A 24,152-nucleotide genomic window follows, 5' to 3' on the forward strand; every position below is an offset into this window, starting at 1 on the left:
TTCCTCTATCAATTATATTGTGGAACCAAGGTTCCAAGCCAGTTTACATATTTCTCTAACTAGAATAATTCTATTATAAAATCTTTTTATGATCTCTCCTTCAGGGTTCAATTACATGGAAACATAAATGTTGTAGAAGAACCCATATAGCCGACCTCATTTAATTGGGACAAGGCTTTTTTTTTTTTTTTTTTTTTTCACAGAAAAAGATAATATATTAGTTAAAATAGTTATGTGAGTTACACCTATGCTCACTGCTTGCAGCCCATAATGCTAACTTAGTCCAATTGGAAAGAAGTGTTGGGGATTTAAACATACAAAAAGTTGCTTCATGATAGTTTGTCAAAATGCTAATCAAGATAGTTGTGAGACGCATCGGCCAATCTTGTTGACACGGTTTAGGTAGCAAGTCAAAGACCATTTCCAAGTTGCACCAGATTTCGTATGGTCTCATACCATAGCTGATGTTATAGACATGCCCTCTTGAATTGCCCCTAACAATACCTTCATGCTGCCGTTGCCTTCAATTTTTCTTGTGGTCAGATGGTAGATGCTTCCATTTTCTACAATCCCCAGACACCATCCAGCTTTGTTCAGTAGTTTGTTAGATACCCCTGCACATAACAAAGTGGGTAAGTGTATATTTTTTATATGAGCCCTAGATTCATGTTCAAGTATTGGGCATGGCATAAGCAAAATCTCAGGTTGAAGATCCTGTCCTGCATCAACGGGGTTAGAATGCCACAAGTTACTATTATTTATCCATCTTTCAACGCTTGTTAGAATGTTATAGGGGTTGGGCTTTTGTTTTTTTAAAATAACCTTATTTCTCTCTTTCCAAATAAAATAACATTGTATTATAAAATTCTGGAAGAACCACTATTTCATTCTTTTGTCTAGGTCTGTGCTATCCAAAATACTCCTGCAGAGATATAAGATTGAGCGTTGGGTCAGGTGTTCAGGTCTTAATCCAATCGCTCCTGCCGCCCAAACTCTTTTGGTCCACTCACATGAGAGGAAGACATGCCGGTCCGTCTCAGTCTTGTTGCCGCAAAATTCACACAAAGGGTTCGTCTCTGACCATTGGGATAATATACCCTTAACTGGTAACCCTGCATTCACAAGACGCCAAAAAAAACTTTTAAATTTAGGATGTAGTGGTAATTTCCAAAAAAATTCCACCACAGGGTAAACTCATTGTGACCAGTTGGGTATTTTTGTTTCAACAATGCTTGCCCCGCCAGCTTGGCAGAGAACTCGCCATTGGATCCAATTAACGATACCCATCTGTCAGGAACACAGGAAAGAGATAATTCAGCTAAATCGGAAGAGATGTGTTCGGAGTTTGTAAGGTAAGAGAGATACTCCCTGTTCATTTGGAAACTTTTGACCATCTCAGCCACCGTGAGATCATGGAACCAAATGTTTTCTTTAGGGTGGGTTGTGGCTATGCTCCGGGAATTGTTCCTCCATGGATTGTACCAGAAAGACGTTTCATTTCCATTTCCTACCTTTCTCATGACCATATGCTCCAGTTGTGGTAGAATACTGCAAATACTTTTCCAGGATCCAGCCTTCTTTCTTACCCTAGGGTCAAACACACTACACTTGGGAAAGTACTTTGCCTTCAAAGTTGTCGCCCACAATGTTGAATGTTCATTTATTAACCTCCATCCCTACTTAAGGAGTGATGTATTGATGTCCTCAATCTTCCTCATTCCCAACCCCCCCCCCCCCATACTCTTGGGCTGGCAGCATTTATCCCTGGATAAAAGAGTCAACTGTCTACTCTTATTAGGATTGCCGAGCCAGAATTTCTGACACATGGAGTCTAAACCCTTACAGACCGTACTTGGGAATCTGAAGGTCTGCATGTGATACAGGGATAAAGGCTGTAACACAGATTTAATAAGGACTTCTCTCCTTGCATAAAAAAGAGTGCTTGCTTTCCATGATGCAAATCTTGCCTTGAATTTTCTTATCAAGAAAGCCAGGTTTTTTGCTTTCCCCCTCCCTTGCAAAAGGTTGGTTCCCAAATACACAACACCCTTTTTTAAGTGCTGTAGAAAAATTATTGGCATCTAAATTTTGAAATTTTTTTAGATTTACTTCATTCAGGTATAAAATTCAAGCATTAAAGTCTCAATTTATTGGGCTGCATCATAAGGATGGATGTGAAGTTAACTACCATCCAAGAACATATACTATCTTCACTAGTGTGAATGCAGGGAACTTTCAGAAACAGAGCGGGCATATCATCAACAGAAGAAGTTACTACATGGTGTAGTCCATCTAGATGATTCATATACGTTCATGCAAATAAAGATTCACTCCAGGTATGGGATTACAACTAATGTTTTACAGGCCTAAAAGGAGACCAGCATACCAGTAGCTCTGAGAGAGAGAGAGAGAGAGAGAGAGAGAGAGAGAGAGAATAACAAGTGCCAAATCAACCTGGTCCATACTATAGAAGCTCATCAGTACCCGAACTCGTAGAAAATATTCAACAGAATATAATGGATGAGAAGACATTTGGGGGACCTTTTGAGGTGGTACCAATCTAAATATAGAAGTTCTGAATTTAAAGAATAACAACTAAAAAGCATAATAAAGGACATTATCCTGCTGCACATCTACAATGTACAAACAGAATCATGTATTATGTGCACCATGTGTTCGGGAAGCCCAGATTCCAAAGACAAGAAACCAGAAGACAAATAAGATCGCCCAGTATCTTGCTGGTCCATACTTAATTCTAGATAGCACAATCTGCAATGTCAAAGAGCAAATGTATCATTCCAAATGATCATACAACTACTCGAAGCTACAAATTTAATTTTTTTAACACAAGTCGAATAGCAAGCAAAAAAGGCAAAAGCATTGATCCCAATTCCTGAATGTAGCTGATGGAAATGACTAGAGAGCTTAAACAGCCAAAAACAGTTATTTGCTTCCAAATATTCATATGTATAGCAGGTCCCAAGCCAACAACTGCACGAAGCATACAGGCAGAGAAGACAGCTGCAGACTCAAACCCTTGGGCTATTTAATCTTTAACAACATAGCTGCAGACTCAAACCCTTGGGCTGTTTAATCTTTAACAACAAAGGTAGAATATATAATCAAAAAATACGTCAAGATTACTAGCTCATTCATCACTATTCCCAGCTCAATTGCAAGAACCATCGCACAAACTTGAGGAAGCTTCTTCTGGGATTGAAAAATGCTTTCAAGTTTGATGAAGTACAGCCTAAGGCTACGGATTGCCGAGGATAAACTACAAGGAAAGGTGGTCGGAGGATTTACACAAATAAAGGAGACTAAACGGAAGAAGGAATCTAGAGTTTTTAACATCAAAAGATGATATTTCATCACCACAAAAGACACTTCTTTGGCCTACCGAATTTTTCCATGTCTTGATGATGGTATCAGCGAGCATCAACTTGTTTGCCAAAATGTGCTTACACTGTCTAACATCCCCACAAGCTCAAGATGGATTATATTGAACCTAACTAAGCATTAGTCTCGATAAGCCTCGACAAGGAGCAAAAATTGAAGCTTTTTCTACCACATTGTAACTCATGAGCAACAAATGTTAAAGATGAAGACTTGGAAAGAAGCATGAAGATCATAAAGACGAAGACAAATATCAACACAAGACTTATACCTCATAATTGTACAAGTCTTCCTTCTACCCTATGATTCCAAGTAATATTGATCCTGATTGTTCCCAAACCATATAAAGAACAGACTAACCATGGTAATCTGAAATATGATATAAAGAATAATGAAAACTAACCTGAGAGGAAGAAACACTAGTCAACCTAGCCTCACGTTCTCAAAGCAGCCACTTAATCATAATGAAAACTTTCTTTCATTCAAAGAATTAGCCTTAGTCCCAACTAAAAGAGGAATCTTTGTTGAGTTCTAAGTTTTGGACTCACTAGTATGGAGCTAACCAAAAAAAAATCTGAAAATGGAAATCTACCAACATAACCTCTATCTAACCAGAGGTATCAGTTGGCTTTCCTAAACCAAGTAGGTATTTCCATATTTCTAAAAACCATCATCAGTCTTCAATCCAATTCACTTCATTATTCCCCTTGAGAAGAAAGACACTTCAACCAGAACTTCAGAACCATCTGAATTGTTTTAACTCATTAAAATTTCTCTTTTAATCTGGTTCTGAATTGTTTTAACTCATTAAAATTTCTCTTTAAATCTGTTTTGTTGTTTATCCTGGGATCCTGTCAAAGGAGACCTCACACTGGATCCCACTGGTTCACAATTGGTTCATCACTAGATCCAATGTGGCTGCTAGGTATAAGCCTAAATAGGAACTATGAAGCTTGTAGTTGTGGGAGTAGCCTTAGGTAAGTATCATGAAAGGACTGAGATTACCTTCAAGGCATTGATGGAAAGGTGAATCTAGGTAACAAAAATCAGTTTTGGGATATCATCAAGAATACTTCAAACCGTCATTGTTAAATGTGCCAAGATACTAGCTTCCCACCAGGATGATAAGCAAGGTTTTAAATTTCGCAATATCCCAAAGAAGTTCACCAAGATTCCTGTGCTTTGGCGTAGACCAAAACAAAATGATGGTCAAAACTAGAAAGTTTTGAGAAATTTCACCAAAATCTCACCCAAATTTCATCACAGCAGTCCTTATCCTTATGACACTTTCTTTAAGATGGGTTGGCTGTTTTATAAAGATGATGTTACCTACAGAAGGGCAGTGTAACAATACAAAGCACTATATGGGTTTGATGACATAGGTTGAGTATGTCTATCGTTCGCAGAGGCAAGCCTACAGGGTTGAGACGATGGAACCACCACAGCGCAGCAGCTATTATTAGGTTATTCATAGGTAAGTTGTGTACTGTAAATTTGTACTTCGTAATTCATTTATATACTGTTATGTTACACACTTATACTGTTTTAACCGTGTAATACTGACCACTAACTTTTACATTTATACTAGACTATTTGTATATTGATTTTTTTTTTTTTTTTTTTTTTTTGCATTCTAATGAAGATTTTAGTGTTCTCTTGCATCAAATCCATATTTACATTGGCTAAAATTCATGTTCAGACTTCCAGTTTTGCTTGCATATAGCAAAGCATGTCCCAAACAAGAAGACCACTTTGGGTTAGGTTAGGTTTTAGAATTTATAAAAAAATAATAAAAATAAAAAAAAAATAAAAAAGCCCTCCCAATATGTTTATTGGTCTCAAATTAGGTTGGACACCAAAAACTAGGCCAGAATGACTCAAAAAAACCCACTGAGATGAAGAGTCAAAATTATTTAAAAAAAAAAATTGGCGAGTACCTGAGTCTCTGACTAAAATTTCCAGCCCTTGGTGCTAAGTTAACTCAGGCCAAGTGATTTAAGTACAGTTACAACATAATAAAACAAATCTTATGGCATAAATATAACGATATAAATCCCAATTGGAGCTTTTGCTAGATTAGACTTGACTAGGGGAGCAGCTAGCATCAGAAACTAGCGGTTTTAACCAATGATGTTTCCTCTTAATGTTTTATCTTCTTTGCCTCATGTTTTCTTTTCTCACATTTTTTTCTCTTAAAAGAAAATCAGTCACCAATGAATCATGAACAAAAAAAGGTATTAACATGCCTTGAGCATGCAGGAACTCTTGCACTTAAGTGACATCTTGCTGGGGCAAGGTACAATGAGTGCTGGTAAGCTCAGAAAATCTTAATGTCAGGGTTCAATCAATAACTATACTCTTCTAGGATTCTTAAGGTAGTCGTCACTAAATATAGAGAACATGCTTTAAAAAGAAAGCCAGATTAGAGATCTAGCTTCTTTGCTGGAAACAGCAAATATCCCAAATGCACACTTCATCCCTCTACTTTCCAAGTTCTACAGTTCGTGCTGCACTTCCTCCAAGAGAATAATGTCTTATTCAGCAACCCTGGAGAAAATTCCTCATTCAAGAGGGTGGTTGATGCAGCTGCCTGGAACAGAATGATCCACTTTTGGGACCAAGTTTTGGTCCAAGGAAGCTGCAGTTTTAGAGAAGATATGATACTTATTTTATCTACTTTGCTTAGTGATGAAGATCCAACAGCGAATGGGTCTATTTTCCACCGAAATCAACCTAGGGTTGATAGATATGGGTGTTGGGCCTTTGTTACATAAGTTTATGTCATCATAGGCCTATCCTCAGAGCCTAAAAGTAAAGTATCTAGACCAAGAACGAAAATAGGTTTAAACTGGTCTAATTATGTATATTCTATCCAATTAAAGTTATAACGGCTGCTTTTCTTCTTTTTATTTTATTTTTTATTTTTTATTTTTTAATGTTATTTAGTCCTATGCATCCAAGTTAGTTTCAGGAAAATTAGGAGTTCCAGTTCAAATATATCTCCTTTAATTTTCTGTTAGGAGTTCTATTCACATTAGAATGACTTTTGCTATAAATAGCCTTTTCCCTCAGATTATTAACAAAATTATAATCAGATTTATTATGACAAAACACCAAGGCTTGTTTGCTGGAAGGTGGGGTGGGAAAATTCTTGAAAAATTAAACTTTTCCTTCAAATCCTAAAATGTAGTTTGTTTAGTTTCTTGGGTGGGAAAGTTAGAGACAAGTTCCCTGAATTTAAGGAAACTTGTCTAATGAGGTGGCAAGCCAACTTTCCCACCCCAAGCCCTTTCAAAACCCCACAAAATGTGTGAGACTTTGTGGAAAAGTGTAGAAAAATAAAAAGTGGGACTCATAATTAACACTTTTCCACAAAATCCTTTTCTTTCCTTCTCCCTCACCCCACTACACATGGGGCCCACATGTTTTTTTTTCCCACCCCACCTTTGCAAACAAACGCAGCCCAATAGAGATATGCAAAGATGGACGAAAGATTTAGGTAAAATAGAAGATAACACTCAAGAAAGCACCCACACAAGAAAGAGACATACATTATGTGGTTCTGCTTGTAGCCTACATCCACATGTTAAGACAATATAAGCTTGTTACAGATTCAACACAAGATACAAAGAAAGAATTCTCTCAACCCAAGTTCCAATTACACTCAAAACCTCGGAATGGCATTGAAGAAGAAAAACTAACTTCAAGAGAGAGTATCAGTCACACTACTTTATGCACTTCACTTGTTCTTACTTGCACTGAATGAACAACATGTGTACCCTATTTATATAATACATTAGCAACCATGGATTAGCACATGTGCTAGAAAGTAAACAACAACATTTGCCATATGGGTGGCAAGGGCAGGTCACCGATCAAGCCACCCAATGGCTATGGCTGGTCAGCTATCAAGCCACCCTTAAGACTTTGACCAAGTTTTATACATTTACCACAATTAAAAGCATGATAAACATGCTTTTCAAAAAAAAAACACACAGATGGACATATGTGAACACATAGTTAGCCACTTTCTCACATGCTAAGTTGTTTTATCCACATGTGAACATACCATTTATTAATGTAAATGCAGGCATGACAAGTCACTTTAATGTCTTCACAAACACATTTCTCACAAGTAAACACATGTATGGAAAGTCATATTTGATGACTCACAATTAACATCTTTCTCATATGTTGAATGCTTGATGAGTCACCTTTGATGACTTGGGCAAAAACATTTCTAACAAATCTCCACCTTGACTGAAACTCCATTGCTATAAATAGCATCTCATTTAAACGTAAAGCTATCCCCAAGATTATTAACAAAATTATTATCAGATTTATTATGACAAAACAACAAATAGAGATATGCATAGATGCAGGAAAGATTAAGGTTAAATAGAAGATAACACTCAAGAAAGCCCCAGACAAGAAAGAGACATAAACTACGTGATTCAGCTTGTAGCCTACATCCACAGGTTAAGACAATATAAGCTTGTTATGGATTCAACACAAGATACAAACCCCATTGAGCTCCATAGGGGCAGACATAAAATACTATGACCACCAATCAAATCCAAGGATGCTTAAATTTGATCACGGGGATAGGTTTTGTCAACATATCTATTGGATTTTCTGCTGTAACTATCTTTTTCACCACCATAGATCCTTCCAACATAACTTCTCTAAGGAAATGAGACCTCACACCAATTTGTTTAATCCTGTCATGATACATTTGATTATTAATAAAATGGATCATACTATTGACTCTGACAATACACGATGATAATATCATGTTGCAGTCCCAACTCACAGACCAAACCTCTAAGCTAGAGGCTTCTTTGACTGCCTCTGTTGTTTCCTAATACTTTGCCTCTATGGTAGACAAAGCACCTGCCGCTAGCAAAGATACCACATGATAGCTCCACCATAAAGAGTGAAAGGTAGCCTGTTAAGGCTCTTCTCTTATCTAAATCACCAGCAAAACCTGAATCTACATAACCAACCACACATGATTGGTTGATGTCATCTGTATATGTCAGACCAACATTAGTTGTGCCTTTAAGATACCTAAGTATCCAGTTTCCAGCTTGCTATGACCTCCCAGGATGGTCTACGCGACTTACAACACAGACACTGGGAAATATCAGGCATGTATGTACCACAACATACATGATGCTCCCAACTGCACTAGAATATGGAACATAAAGCATATGTTCCGTCGCTTCACTACATTGTGGTGCCATAGCTACTGAACTTTTAAGTGTATATTGCAAATATAGTATTGACAGGCTTTGAGTTTTCCATCCCAAGACGTTCAAGCACCTTTCAAGATATCTCTATTGTGATAATACAGGTTTTGTTGCTTTCCTATCTCAATTCCTAATATCTTCTTAGCTGCACCTAAATTTTTTCATCCCAAACTAATATAACTCATTACTCAGTCGAGTCTTTGACCTATGATCTCTGACATACATTGAGTAGTAAATATATGAACCATTCAATAGCAAACTGTGATAGACAAAATGGCCATAGTTCAAGAATAACCATGAGCAAACATAGAAGTGTCAAACTTTTTGTACTATTGCCTTGGGATTGCTTCAAGTCATATAATTGCTTCTCTAATTTGCAAACATGATCTTCCTTACCTTCAATGACAAACCCCTCCGGCTGAGTCATGAAAATAGTCTTTTCAAGCTCAGCATGTAGAAAAGCAGTTTTAACATCAAGTTTCCTCCAGCTCTTGATCATGCCACCATGGCATGTAGCACTCGCTTAGAGCTATGCTTCACTACTGAAGAAAAGACTTCGTTGGATTCAATTCTCTCTAATTGACTGCAGCCCTTTGCCACTAAGCATGCCTTGTATCTAGCATCCTCAGCTCCGAGGATTCCTTCTCTCTTCTTGGAGACCCATTTACAATGAATAGATTTCATGCCTTTTGGCAACTTCACCAACTCCCACGATGGTTCTTTTAAAGAGATTCATCTCTTCCACCATAGCAACAGTCCACTTAGTAGATTCTTCTCCCCTGATAGCCTCTAAATATGTGGAGGGTTCTTGAATGCCGGTCTCATCTGACACGTTTAATTTGTTGTCGCTGTTCCAGTAGTAATGCTATACTATTGCTCACCACGAACACGTTCTTGTTGCTTGACTTCCTCCTCTCCAAGCAGAGGAGGTACATCTTATGAAGTCTTTGGGGAAGCTTTTAATGGTAGCTCCACTTGTTGCTTACACCTTGTACATCACTTGCATCAGGAGACCCTTTGTAGGATGAAACATGGGAGTCTCATCAAAATCCTATTTAAAAAACTTGGAGAGCTACCAATGAAATCATCACCGCTTGTCCGTAACCAAGGAAAATACATTTCTTGGCTCTAGGCTTTATCTTTCCTTCATTAATACAAGCATAAGCAAGACATCCAAAACTTCTTAAATGAAAATAATTAGCAAGTTTGACAGAACATAACCTTCAGAAGTCTTGCACACAATAGCAATCGATGGAGGTAGATTAACCAAGTAGTAGCCAATAGGTTGTGTTGACAGCTTCTACCAAAACTTCTTTAGCAAGCCTGCACTGAAGAGTACAGAATGTGCTCTCTCCAGTAGAGTCCTGTTCATGCATTTTACAACTCCATTATGTTGTGGAAATCTTCTAACCATAAGGTGCCTAAATATGCCACTATCATTACAAAACTCATTAGATTTTCCTGAACACGACTTCAGAGCATTATTAGTTCTGAGACGCTTGATTTAATTCCTAGTCTGCTTATCAATCATCATCTTCCATTGTTGGAACTTTAAGAACACGTCACTTTTGTTCTTCAAAATATATGCCCAAACTTCCCTCAAGTAATCATTGATGAACGTCAGGATATACCGAGAACCTCCGAGAGAGGGGAATGAGGGGAATTATGAGGCACCCCAAAGATCTAAGTGGATACAAACCACCATCTCTTTATCTCTATACAAGTACTGAACTTGGCTCTTTTCTTCTACCAAAAACACAATTTCAACAAAAGTCAAGTGTACTTGTCTTTTGCCCACATAGCAAATCTTATCGGCTCAATTCCATCATCCCCCTCTCACTCATATGCCCAACGCGCATATGCCAGAACCTGGTGTTGTCTGAATCTGTGTCATGTGATGAGGATACTAATGCAGAACCCACCACTATGCTTATGTGTGGAAAATAGAGGTGGTTCCTCCGTTTCCCTTTCATCACCACAAAAGCACCCCTTGAGACTCTGACTCCACCTTCGGTAACATATTTGTACCCATTGGAGTCGATAGTCTGTTGGAACCTGTAGAACATCTGGGAGTGTTCTGATACACCATTATACATCTTGACTTGGACTATTCCAATACCAACAATTTCACAAGGCACATTAATTCCCATCAAGACAGTTCCACCATCCACCATTAATTTTTTGATGTATGGAAAACACTATCTTGATTTACACACATATGGTGTGAACATGCCAAATCCAAGATCCACTCCTTGTCGGTAGCGACTTCTTTGGTGGTGACTGGAAGAACATATTCAGCACCAGATGAGCTCTCGTCAATGACACTTTGCTGCTGTATGAGCTTTATCCTTCATCTTTTCTTTGTACTTTGTCTTTTCAATTAGGAAAATTAAAGCTAATGTGCCTTTTCTGATGGCAGTAGTAGGATTCAACATTTTTATATATCTAGATTTGGATCTAGATCTTCCTTTGCCACTAGAACTCTTATTTTCAGTTCTTCCTCTCACAAATAGACCATTGGCCTGTTCTTTTCCTACAGACACCTTCTTTCTCAACTCCTAATAATGCGATGAAGATTTGACATTTTTCGTAGAGAGAGTGTTTTTTCCACAAAGCATTGTTGTGACAAAGTAATAAGAGCTTGATCTTCATCTTCAAGGTTTACATATATGTAGACCTTCTAAAATTCCTAATGTGACTCATAAAAAGCCTCCTAACCACTCTAAAAGACTCAATAAAATACATAAACCATAACAGAATTCTTTCTAGCCATTAAGTATCTAACTCAAACACTGACTCAAATATTGAATTTTGGCTACTACTGTCATGCATTAACATTACCCCCTCCCCTTTATGGGCTTATAAATTAGACCTATTACATTAATAAACCCAAAGTTAAAATGCGTACTGTCCATAGAACCCACTCATTGGCCAAAATACAGTGTTTCAAGGCCAAATTAACCCAGTTGAACATTTTCAACCGTATCAACCCCGCTCCTTGGGCCAACCTCATTTGGTTCAAAGGAAAAATCCCTCACCAGCCCTTCACCGTTTGGAAAGCCCTCTCCAACTTCCTCACCACCCAAGCCTTCCATATTCATAGACACATCCAAACCTTCCCTGCTTGTATCTTCTGCCTGTATGAGTTAACGACTTCCTCCACCTCTTTTTCCGTTGCCTCTTCAGCTGGCTCTTTTAGTTTCTTGCCCTTAATTCCATTGCACCATGATGCTGCCGTCCTCCATCTTTCAATCAAGAGTGCAGCTAGCTTTGTCTACCTTCAGAGGATCCATTATTTGTGATACTGTTGGGAAGTTGGTTTTTCAGACTCTGATCCTTCAAGTTTGGTTGAAGCACAACTTTGTAGTTGGAGCACTAAATCTGGATCAATCAGATTTGACAAACCATCAATAGGGAAGTTAGTTCCAAAATTACTTTGCTTCCTCTGAAACCTATAGTTGGCATCACCAAGGGACAGAGCTCACTGTTGTTAACTGGGTCTTAGACTCCTCTCCTTTGACTGCCTAAGTTTCCTTTAGCTCAGCTCCCCCTCCCACTCTTTCCCCTTTGTATTTCCCCTTCACCCATTTCCCCCCAAAGGTTGTTTAAATGTATAATTTATTCACTCAGAATAAAACAGACAGTCAAGTAGCCTAACGTTAACCTATCATTGCACAAAGAATTAGCAATTTTCAGATGTAGCAGACTTGTATCTATGTATATCATTTCATCTCGAAGGATATCAACAACTACTCAGCCTTATCCAAACTAAACAGGTCAGCCACAAGGATCTAGCCCCCCAATCACCACTATCTGGAGAATATCAAACAAAAATACCAATTTACAATTTTGTAATCTTAACCTACAGTTTAAATATAATGACAAGCCAAACAAAACAATAAATCTCTCAACCATGAATAAAATGTGAATTGGTAAAGGCATAAATTAGGCAACTTTGGAAGCATTACAGGCACACACATAGCATTCTTTGTATAATAACAAATATGGAGGATCTCATAATCAGGAGCATCAGGAACAATGACAATACAATTCAAAAACACACAAAAATAGCATCTTGGTTTCTTAAATGGGTGCCAAATACATATTGAAGCATATAGGCAAGACAGAATAATGATTACTTACAAAGCGAAGGAAGATCACAACTGTCAAAGCGCATATACCTCCAAGAAGGATATGCAGACCACTTCTTGCTGTCTTCTGCAAATGAAGGTGGTCTTGTTAAATAAATACACCAGCATAGAACAAGTCTGTAAAACTCATATAAGTGCAACGCATTTGTATCTCCTGTTAGAAAACTGTTCCAAATAATAACAACAGAAAATGTGCCTCGTTTTGGGTCTGGTATACTTTCTTGTGTCAAGTTAGGCTTAATTTTACAACGAGCTTAGTTTGTTTGTCTCCTCCATTGCAATTGAGTAATGCCATGAACCCCAATATCAGGGACTAAGGTCCTGTAGCAGATTAAGTAGTCAATCAAATCTGTAGTAGTTGAGAAGCATCCCATTTTGCTCTCTAGAACTCTCTTGCTTGAACACAAAAAGTTACTATTTTCTTGTAATGTTGCAAAGTTGTAAATAATGGAGTAGGGAGCTTATAAAGTTGCTTATTTGTCTCTGGCTTCAGCCCACCTTAAAGGAGTCAATAATATACCAAAGGCGAAGGGTGCCCAGTCACTAGATAAGTTCAGATCATACACATGAATAACTTCTTCCTATAAAAACTATATCTAAGGTTTAGATTATAAGATTATCAGACATCTTCCATTGGATTGGTCTCTGAAGAAAAAGGTGCATTTCCCAGAAAGAAAATCATAATAGAGAATATTAGTCTGGCTTCTAAGTTGGCAAACCCGATTTTTTTATACTGCTAGAGAGCAATCCTGAGCTTGAATCGTCTCAAGATAGTGATCTAACCCCAAAAATATCAGTCCAAAATTTGAAGGAACCACTGAGTTCTACTTGGGAGCAGAACCCAGAAATAATCTGGTGTGGCCGTCTGTCTTATGGGCCTGAAAGCCTCCATGTGCAGCAATCTGATTGGCAAATTGGCTCAGGCTGATACTGGCAGTATGCAGTGAATTTAGAAGTGCGTTGGGGTTGGAACTGGGCCTGTAGCTGAGGATCCCATTCAGGAGCTCTGACAATGGATTTGCCTTCAACAGCTGCTAAAGCAACCATCTCTTGCAGGAAGCCCATGTCCATAAGTTGCTTCATCTCCATTTACCACTCCCTGTGTTCTATAGAATGGACTTTAATTGCAATAGTCTCTCTGTCATTGATAAAGACAATCCTTTTGTAATTCTCTAATTTCATCCATTTCAATTTGCAGAACTAAACCCTAACCAAAGACCTAGTTCAGACCAATTTACAGTGGCATTTTGAACCAGTTAAGGTGTAAATTTAGTCAGAAAATGGTCAATAATTGGTTGCAAGTGGTGCAGTTTGGGGATAGCAGCATGGGCAGGGCAAGGTGGAGCTTGGAGGGAGTGGTGGCAGGAGATTTTCTTTTGGAAAAAGAAGGATGGGTGAGGGCAGTATTCCTTCTCCCACCTCTATGAAAAGGGGCATTTTGGGGTGTAAATGAAGACATAAGTTAAGGGGTATTTTAATCTCTTAAGTAAAATTAAGGGGTAACATAGTCTTTTAAAGTTTATAAGGGGTAAATTTGTCATTTTCCACAAATTAACATCCAAAACTAACTGGAGGGGTGTATCTCAGGTTCTCAAACTAGGAAGGGAGGAATTTGTCATATGCAGAATAAGACAGGGGTACCTGTCATGAGTGCAACTAAGAGGGAAGTCTTTTGTCATTTAACCTTAAAAAAGAATCAAATTCCAAAAGGTTAAAATTCAAGAACAAATATTTGGAGACAAGTAGAATTTTCAACTTTCTAATGCTAAGCTTTTTTCTCAAATCTAGATATCCCATTGATCTTAAAATGGTAAAACATTCCTAAAAACCGAAGTGCAGTAAAATATACATTTGCTTTGATACCTAAAAGAAAATTTTCACTCATATTGATAAGATCATATTCCTTAACAACATATAAATCAAATGAGCTGTTATAATTATAAACTTCAAGTTCAAATAGCTTCCTTTTTCAAACATACTCTCTTCTAGTTCTATGTTATGATTCTTGATGTGATTTAATATTTATTTCAGCATGTAGCGGACCCCATTTAGTTTGGACAAGGCTTATTGTTGTTGTTGTTTAGAGTTCTTTACATGCACCCCCTCCAATACCAACTTAAACTCAATGCACCCCCTCCAAAAGCAAACCTTATGGATCCCTACTCCAACACTGACACTGTCAAAGGGCTGCTAACGAAAAAAGAGAAATGACCAACTTATCCTTGCAGGTTAAGTGAAATAACAAACCCATTGCACAATGACCAAATTGCCCCCAACACACATGACCCTTTTCTAATCATTTTCCCAGCGAGGTTAACCACTGCTATCCCTGATTCTTCTCCTCTAATTCTGGGATTCTTGGAAGCGAGCTTAAAAAGAAGCTTCTGGAAATGCGATAAGGATTGACGCTTCAACAGACTGATTAGCTTGGATAACCCATTGCAGTTTTCCTTTGTGAAATACTCAAGGTCAATCTTGCAAAGCTTTACTAGCTGCTTCAAATTCTACATGAAATTGAGTGTTAAGCAGCATTCATTCTAGGGTGGAATTTGTGTGGATAATGGGGTGCGCAAGATAGGGATGAATGAAGCAGATGGTACTGGGCTGGGTTGGTCATAGATTATGTCTCTATTAATCTTAAAAAAAGTAAAACCCTAATTTTTCCGCCGATCTGTGTGGGCGTGGATTTGGAGACTAGAGGGGGGAAAATACCATTCATCTTCCACTGCTTGCTCAGCCTGTGGTAATCCTGTTATTCCACCTCTGGTCTCGGTAACGCCTAAGGAAGAATGCCCTCAAGATTATGATTTCCTAATCGGGGAACAGAATAGAGAAGAAAGAAGGATAAAGAAGACAAGGGGAAGAAGGAACAATCTTAGAAGAAGAGGAAGAGAGAGAAGAACACTTAAAAGAAGATGAAGAAAAGAGGGGGGGTGCAAACACACAGCTCAAGCTTTACTTCATGTTTTCTATTCCATGCTTAATAAGCTAATTACAAGTGCTTAAATAATAAAAGAGACATTCTTCAATACGAGAACAACTATAGCAGGACTCTTGGTAATTTAAAACTAGCAAAATCATTGATTGTAGGATTCTTAGGAAATTAAAACTAACTAAAAAAATGATCCTACATATCCTATCCAAATTAAAAATCTAATTACATAATTATCCAAACAAATAAATAAACAAAATCCTAAGTTATCTCTACAACTCCCACGGAAACATTTCCTACTTTATCTCCTTGCAAGCCAGACTTGGGGCCCACCAAATACGAAGAATTATCTCCTAGATTACTGTTCATGCTATAACTTCTATTGTGCTACATCAATTTCTCGCTCTCTTTTTATAATACCAAAAAAAAAGAGAGAAAAAGGAAGAAAAGATCTCCAGGAAGAGAAGAAAAGCAGGGAAAAGAGTCCAGAAGGTTGAAGAGTTCGCGAGATAGAAAAGATTTATCCAAGCTTGGGCTCTTATGCCAAATAATGGGTGACAGAATAGAGAAGAAAGAATGATAAAGAAGATAGGAGGAAAAAGGGAAAATCTTAGAAGAATTAATTTTGAAGAAGAGGAAGAGAGAGAACACTTCTAAGAAGAAAGAAGAAGAAAACAGGAGTGAAGGAGGGGGCTGCAAACACACAAAGCTCAAGCTTTACTTCATTTTTTTCTATCCCATTCTCAATAACCTGATTACAAGTGCTTAAATAATAAAAGAGACATTCTTCAATACTAAAACAACTATAGTAGGACTCTTGGTAATTTAAACTAGCAATCACTGATCATACTAGGACTCTTAGGAATTTAAAACTAACTAAAAAACTGATCCTAGATATCCTACCTGAATTAAATATCTAATTACATAATTATCCCAATAAATAAATAAACAAAATCCCAAGTCATCTCTAAAACTCCCACGAACACAGATCCTATTTGATGTCCTTGCAAACTGGACTTGGGTCCCACCAAATACAAAGAACTATCTCCTAGGTTACTGTTCACGTTACTGTAGCATGAATAGTAACTTTTGGTTGTGCTGCGCCATTTCTCTGTTGTGGTTAGTACATAAAACCAGATTCTTATGGAAGAAGACATGGATGAGAAGACCCGCATGTTCCAGGAGTCCTCTGCCCTTCAACCTGTTGAGAAACTCTTCTATGATGTCCTTTGCAATAGTACATTAAAATAAGATGCAAGAAAAAATAACTGAAAAAGAAAGTATAAATGGATGGAAAGAATCCATGAATCTCCATATTCTTATCGCTGCAGCTTCTTCTTGATTGTTTGAAAAACCTGATTCAGCATCTCTGCGATGGAAATGGAATGAGAAACTAAATAGGATGACTACCCCATTTTTTCCTTTTTCTTTCTTGTCAAAAATTGAGGGGTCTCTGCGCCATAGGATCTGAGATTCGATACAACTGTTCTCACACAAACCCTTTGAACGCAACAAAGTGGGTTGTAGGATCCTCATTGTCCTTGCACTTCAGCTTCAAAACTTGATTTTATTTCTATTTATATATTAAAAAAAATAGAGAATTTGCAGATCTGTGTTGGGTTTTGAATTGGAGATCGAAGGTAAAACTACCATTGATGAGGTGGTTAGTGCAGAAATGGTGGTGATGGCTATGGGCCCCACCAATTAGAAAAGGCGGTGATAGCTGTGAAGGAGACCCTAGTACTTGTTTTGAAAATAGAACATCAATTAAGGGGTAAAATGGTCATTTCAAAAAATTATTTTAACTATTATGATTACTTGTTAACGGCCTTTGACGGTGTCAACGTTGGAGGGCGGATCCAAAACGTTTGCTTTTTGGAGGGGGTGCCCAGAGTTTAATTTGGTTTTGGCGGGGGTGAACATAAAAAACTCTTATTTTTAACAGCCTGATGTGACTTAATGTTTGATTTTTTATGCAATGATGTCGCTAGATGTTGATTTTTAATGACTTGACTTTGTGTGGCTTCATATTGAATATTGATGATATAAAGTACATATTATAGCACATAAACAATGTAAGAAATGGAAGTTAAAAATAAAGTTAGGCCGACTTGGTTGCCTAGGCGTATGCACCTTGACGCCTAAGCACTTAGACACCCCTCCACCCTCCACCACCTTGGGTATCCTTGCTACCTTGACAACTAAGCACTTCCCATCAACTTGGGAGTACTATTCCTCTACCCTAACTCCCCATCTAACCAAACTCGTGCTTGACCTCGTCTGCTTTTGGAATTTTACCCAAGGATTCTGCCCAAGGGTAGAGTAGTGCTGTTAAGTGAGCTTAGCCATATCACATATACAATGAACCATTACCATTCAGTATTCCTTTAAATATAGGCGTAAGAAAAGAATCTGATTGTACAACAAAAAATTCTACTCATACATATCAGATATAAATATAAATATACTTTTCAAAAGCTCAAGAAATAGTGAGAAAGAATAATGTATGAAAGAATTCTACTATCACTGGTGAACTAGAGGCTACAATAACTGGCAAATTCCAGATACAAAACATCCACACTAGAGGCCAGTGGTACATCCACCTAAGCAAACACTGCTTAGAGTTTTTGTCAGATCCTAGGTCAATATAACCGATTAGACCATGAGATACAGCTATAGTTTTAAGTTTAATTAGTCTCTTACTTCTATCAGTGGTTTTTATATTTATGAAGTTCATCACTTATATGTTGTGCTGGTCTACTAATTGAAGAGTGTACCTATCAAAAATATATAAATGAACAAAAGTTGGCTAATTCTTGGATTTGGTTGGTGAAAGAAAAAAAAAGTAAGTACTTCTATCATCAAGAGTATCCGATGTAACCCAAGAACAGAGGGCCAGTCTTCAGGATCTCTTCAAGTGAACCAGCAGTACATTAGGATCCTTAACCCGCTGTTTAGGGTAGGCGACTGGCAGACAACAGCTTGTATTGCTCAATTGTACCTTATGGCTAAAGGGTTTTGATCTCTAAACCCTGCAGCTAGGGTTTTTCAGTGTTCGGGGAGCAGTTAGGGTTCAGAGGGTAGGTTAAAACGTTCTGCGAGGCTGTTTCTAGGGTTAAGAGGTTGGAGAATTAAATCTGATTCTAGTGGACTACAGTTTCTGATTTGATCCCCAGAGTCTAGGTTTTGGATTTTAGGGTTATCTTCAAGCTTTAGGGTTCCTAGGGGTTATTAGGGTAAATGATTTCAATCATGGAGTTTACGATGAGGAATTTGGACTGGAACTGAAAATATAATTGTATTTCTTAAGTCAGATTCCGGGATTTTGATGGATACTAAGGGAGGGGTGTGATTCTAGGTTTAGGGTAGTCTTTAGGGTTGAGGGGAATCAGAATCAGGTTCTGCCAAGGGTTTGGACTGAAAAGAGATTCTTGCTTTTTGATATTTTCTTAATTTCAGTTTTCAGTCCAAGGGTTTAGATACTGCTGGAAAAGGAGGACTGAGATTCCACAGGTTGGAAGCTAGAGCCGGGGCTGATGCATAGTTCAAAGGTCAGTTATGATGGATGGAGCTGGATCCCAAAGGGAATGGGATTTGGAGGGGGAAATAGGGTGTTCTAGAATTTCTGGCGAGGGGAGGTCTCCCATGGTGCCGCAAGGTAGAAGGGAGGTTGGGAGAGACGAAGAAGGGATAGAAGATGCGGGAGGGAATAAGGATTTGCTTACTTAATGCCTGTTGAAGAGGCTTGAAGAATTTTTTAAGAAGATCACTAATTGGAGGTGCCGCAGGTTTTTGAATGCTTCTTAGTGATTGCTTGTGGAAGAGACTAGGGCTGAAGAACTTGAACTTGCAGAAAACAGTAAACAGTATCAGACATGGAACCCATGACTCCACTCAAGGGGGTGGCTCTATTTATAGCCTAACAACTGAAGGAAATCATACTAGGACTCAAATAAGAAACCTACTTGGACTTAACAAGGGAATTCTATTCAGGATAGGATTCCCTACTACAGTTGGCCTTGACTAGAAAAGGAATCTTGTTTTAAAGAGTTTCTACACAAATAAAATTACCGAATTAAAGCTACCTACTTTAAGAAGGAATCTAACTTGAAAATAAGATTCCAACTTGGACTCCTAATCAGACCAGGACTCTTAAGTCTTGACTACTTACTCAAATAAAAAACAAAAAGAAGATGTTGACTGCTAAAAATATTTTGAATGTTCTTGAGCCATTTGTAGCTCCAAAAGGGGGTGGGAAATGCCTTTTGCCCCCTATAGGATTCGGTCACTTTATTGGGCCGCTGCTTAGGGCCTGAATTGGGGTGCCATTCCTCGTTACATCAGTATTGTTACAATTTTTGGAAGTGATACCCTCTCCTTCCCTGCCCCCCCCCCCCAGCGGAAAAAAAGTCACCCTTCCTCAGTCCCATGATCCACCAACAGGAGGGACAGAGAAGGAGAAACTAAAATCTTTGACTCAATGAATATAACAGTCTGAAAACCTGGTCAAATTGGAGGTTTTACAGATATGTTAACCATTAACATAATCTTGAAAATCATATCTCAGGCAAGAGAAGAATCCTAGGTTGCTGATTCAAGCTAGGATCAAGATCTAAGAAAAAAATTCAAATGTAGGCAATCAGCTCCCAGGAACTAGTTAAATAAAAGTCAACAGAGCCAACCCACCAAAAAAAATGACAAGAAGTTGGAAATGCATAAGAATTTTCAAAAGTTTTCAACCACAAACTTATAGGACATAACCGATGTCCACAATATCCTTTCATCTGTTCCCTTTCAGTTTGATTCTTTTCTTTAGATGTAAAAATCATTATATAATGGTTAACAAACCAGCTAACCCTGTAGTTACAAATATTGAAAAACCAAATTGAGATCACAAACTAGATATATCCCACCTTGTGAAAAACTGAAACAATTTTGAAGTAAAAACTCACCTTCCCCACACGAGGAGCAATAAGCCAAGCTAAAGTAACAGTAAGCAGGCCCGTTGCAACTAGAATTCCAGTACCTTCCACGGCCCATTTTGTCGCAGGATTCTCAGTGGGGACAATATTTTCCGAAGGAAAATTAGAAAGTTGTTCCGTTCCTCCTTGTGAAACTGGAGTAGAGATATTATAATTATTGCCACCATTGTTATTATGTGGATTGAACCACATAGAAATTTCACTAAGCCTTTGTCTTCGAATAGCAGCAACGGCATCAGGATCTACTGTTGAAATTGTTGGGACATGTGCTACAATAGGTTCCCCAGTAGCGGTCCTTTCCCTTAATGCTTCATAATCCTTTAGGGAAGCCAAAACCTTCTTGAAGTCAGCAGATCTAACATTTTTTGCTACACTTCCACAAATTTCACAAACAGTTGATCCATGATTAATAAACCACTTCAATGCACAAGCATAATGTGCCAGTGCAAGATCATTTTTACAAGAACACCCAAGCTTTATAAGTGCATCCTGATGACGGTAGGAGCCTGCTTCCAGATCAGTGTTACATATGAAAACCTCCCCATCAGGGCTTATGAATTCAACAACCCCAGTTTCCCTCCCATAACTTTTGTCATGCACAACATCACTATCACAGTCTTTCTGAGCTTCGTTGTCATTAGAGTTTAATTCTCCACTAGATCTCTTCAATTCCTGTACTGGAAGCAAGATTGGAGGGGTTATGCCTAAGAACCTCAGTGCAGCTTCCCCTCTTCTGTCTGATTCGCTACATTGGCAGACACGACAAGTTTCTAAGCTTGCGTCCTTATCTGTACTTTGACGTGAAGAGTTACATCTACTTAAATTGATATCCTCACCAGCTGAGCACAATTCTTCATTGTTGGTTACAACAGCACTTCCCTGGGTACAATCATCCTTGAGGCCCATCACATTAGATAATGATTGCTTTGGTACAAAAAGGCTACACTTTTTCCACTCACGAAATCATTTAGTTCTTGTCTTGTAGAAGATCAAACCAACACGAAGACAGTTTCATTACTGCGCATTTCCATGAAATAAATAGCACCAGTAATAATCAAAAACTCATATCCAAAGTCGAATGAAATTAAAGATCACTCATAAATCCAAATATAGCCATAACTTACATACAAGATTGATTAGATATTCAGCCTACCGCAAGTTCTTGAAACCTTTTGCACCTTAATCCTTTCATGTGCTTGATTGCAAAATTCTTGGCAATCCTAGTTCTTTTCTTGAAGAATATATAAAATCAGGTACCACACTGAAAGTAATAATGAATAGCAGATTAAATTAATATATAGAGGAGTCAACTACTTCAAAATGGCCATTAATCCAATCACATTTACAGAGCATTAGTTTAGCCAGCATGCAATTCCTATAAAATGTGAAAAAGCAAACCAACCATTCTCAAAAATCATAAACATAAAAGATGAGAAAAAAAGAGCTATACACACCCAGAATTCCACTTTTGGGAATCAATAAACATTCAAGAAAGTTTTAAAAATTTCACATACTTGAGAAAGATTCTGTGGTTGAACAATCAAATAATAATGTAGGAACCAGTAGTGATAATAATCGTATGCTGAATTGATTTTCCATCCCATTTCCAGTATGACCGGCTGTGATGTTTTTCCCTTAATTATTCAGCATTTATTTTACAAACACATGCTTGGGCTAAAAACTCCGCATATATGGATCAACAGATTAGGAGAAAAAATTATTAGATAGACAAAAAACCTAAAAGTTATAGGCTGAGTTCAACACGTAATCCATTATTTGTTTCATCAGCGGAATTGAACTGAATATTAGAATCTGAGAAGGTGGGCTATAGCCTTTATATACAACGGAAGTGAGAATTTTCAGATTTAGCAATTAGCACTAGGGATTTTGTGTCCTGGCAAAATCTTGGTTAATTGATTCAAGTTGGTAGCTCCAGCAGACATATAGATCATGCAGCAAATAGCGTGGGAGCTCTGGAAGGGTAGGAAGCCAGCGGCAGTCAGATAGGAACAAGACTAGAAAGTCACCAACATAGGTCCCAGTAGCTTTTAGTATTCTACATTTATTGGAACATCTATTCATAACCTAGCCCTAGGTACACAACTGTGTATGTAGTTTCATGCTACCCAAAAAAAAAAACTCTCTCTTTCATTTCCGTACTCATTTGGGTTATTCAGAATCAAATACAGAAAAATAAGCATGCAGCATTATCAGGTATGGCTTAAAAAGCAGTGAAATCCACATCCTCCATTGAGTTCAAAAAATAAAAAAATTTAAAAAATAAAAAGAAACTAGAAGATATCTACTCAATCATTGGAAATATTCCTTTTAAGTTTCTGTTTTTATCATTGCATGAAATAGTTCAATGTAATAAAGTTAGATGAGTACATCCGGTAAACCGTGATAAAATGTGAGAGAGAGAGACGGGAGTAGACAGCAGAACCCAATTCACATCGTCCTAGATTCTTAAATTCTTTTCTATTCACAGAATCATTGCAACTGGAGTAGTACAGTGCACTGAACAAGCACTGGAACTCGCAGATAATAGAACCATATGACAAGCCGCTAACCCTAGAAAACCCAACTCACCAATTGCCTAATTTTACTTCATAACAGTACAATTCAACATCACAATTTTGCCCACAATAACAGCAGGAACATTTTTCGATCGACTACAACGAAAAACTAAGAAGGGGAAAAGAAAAAACCTCCCTTTTCTCATAATTTAAAAACAAAATTGATCTCATCAGACAAGAAATAAAATTTCAAATTCCACTGAGAAGGTGCAAATGGGTGGATGCATGAGTTAAGTAGATGAAATTTACCCTTCTTTGTCTTTCTCCCTTTAAGTTTCCGCTTCTTTTCTCTTTTCTTCTGGTGAATTATCGAACGATGTTGTCAGTCCGAAGTTTTCAGGATTGTTCTTTTCTTTGGAAGATTACCGAAAGATCTGTCCATGTTGGTCTGCTTTGTTCTCGTGTGTGTATGTGTGTGAATGTCACGACTCACGAGAGAATGTCTCTTTTCTCTCTCTCTACTTGTCTGAGTTGCCGCCTTGGACTACGCGAGTGGCGCAACCAACTCTGTTCAGACAAGCACCGAACGTTATCAACACGAGTTTCGATCCGCTCCCTTGGGGTTCTCCCAAAAGGAGCAACCGACGACTTATACGATTCAGCCACGTATTATATTTTAATTTAAGAATTTTAAAGAAATTCAATGAATATTGTTGGGTTAAAATATTATTACATTATATGTAGTTGAATTTTTTCAATTAATTAGGCATTATTGAGAGATTTCTTCCCGGAGAAGAGCCAAATGGCAATTAATATCAAGACACTAGCTTTTTCTTTTTTTGGTAAGAATATGTTGAAGTAGGTTGTTCAAGAGTACTGTAAAGCATAACTAACACTTGTTGGTCAGTAGTCCATGTTAATTT

The 24,152-nt window shown here is 37.8% G+C and overlaps 1 protein-coding gene across 4 annotated transcripts; it reads right to left on the bottom strand.

Annotated features, from left to right (window-relative positions):
• Positions 1-435: 435 nt before the first annotated feature.
• LOC149011004 (uncharacterized) lies at positions 436-23,846 on the bottom strand. Of its 4 annotated transcripts, none has more exons than XM_089160768.1 (6): positions 23,539-23,846; positions 21,867-21,974; positions 20,684-21,730; positions 12,792-12,866; positions 2,670-2,769; positions 436-614 (listed from the first exon to the last, which is right to left on the bottom strand). In XM_089160768.1, exons 3-6 carry the CDS (start codon positions 21,617-21,619, stop codon positions 451-453), a joined length of 1,275 nt encoding a protein of 424 aa, XP_089016894.1. In that variant the 5' UTR covers positions 21,620-21,730; positions 21,867-21,974; positions 23,539-23,846; the 3' UTR covers positions 436-450. The 4 variants fall into 4 exon arrangements, with proteins under 4 accessions (XP_089016894.1, XP_089016893.1, XP_089016891.1 ...); XM_089160767.1 differs by having other exon boundaries at positions 21,842-21,974; XM_089160765.1 differs by having other exon boundaries at positions 21,838-21,974.
• Between the last annotated feature and the right edge of the window lie 306 nt (positions 23,847-24,152).

Source organism: Hakea prostrata, chromosome 7 (genome assembly GCF_041222555.1).
Source record: "Hakea prostrata isolate BN-2017 chromosome 7, UWA_Hpros_2, whole genome shotgun sequence".
Lineage (NCBI taxonomy): Eukaryota > Viridiplantae > Streptophyta > Magnoliopsida > Proteales > Proteaceae > Hakea > Hakea prostrata.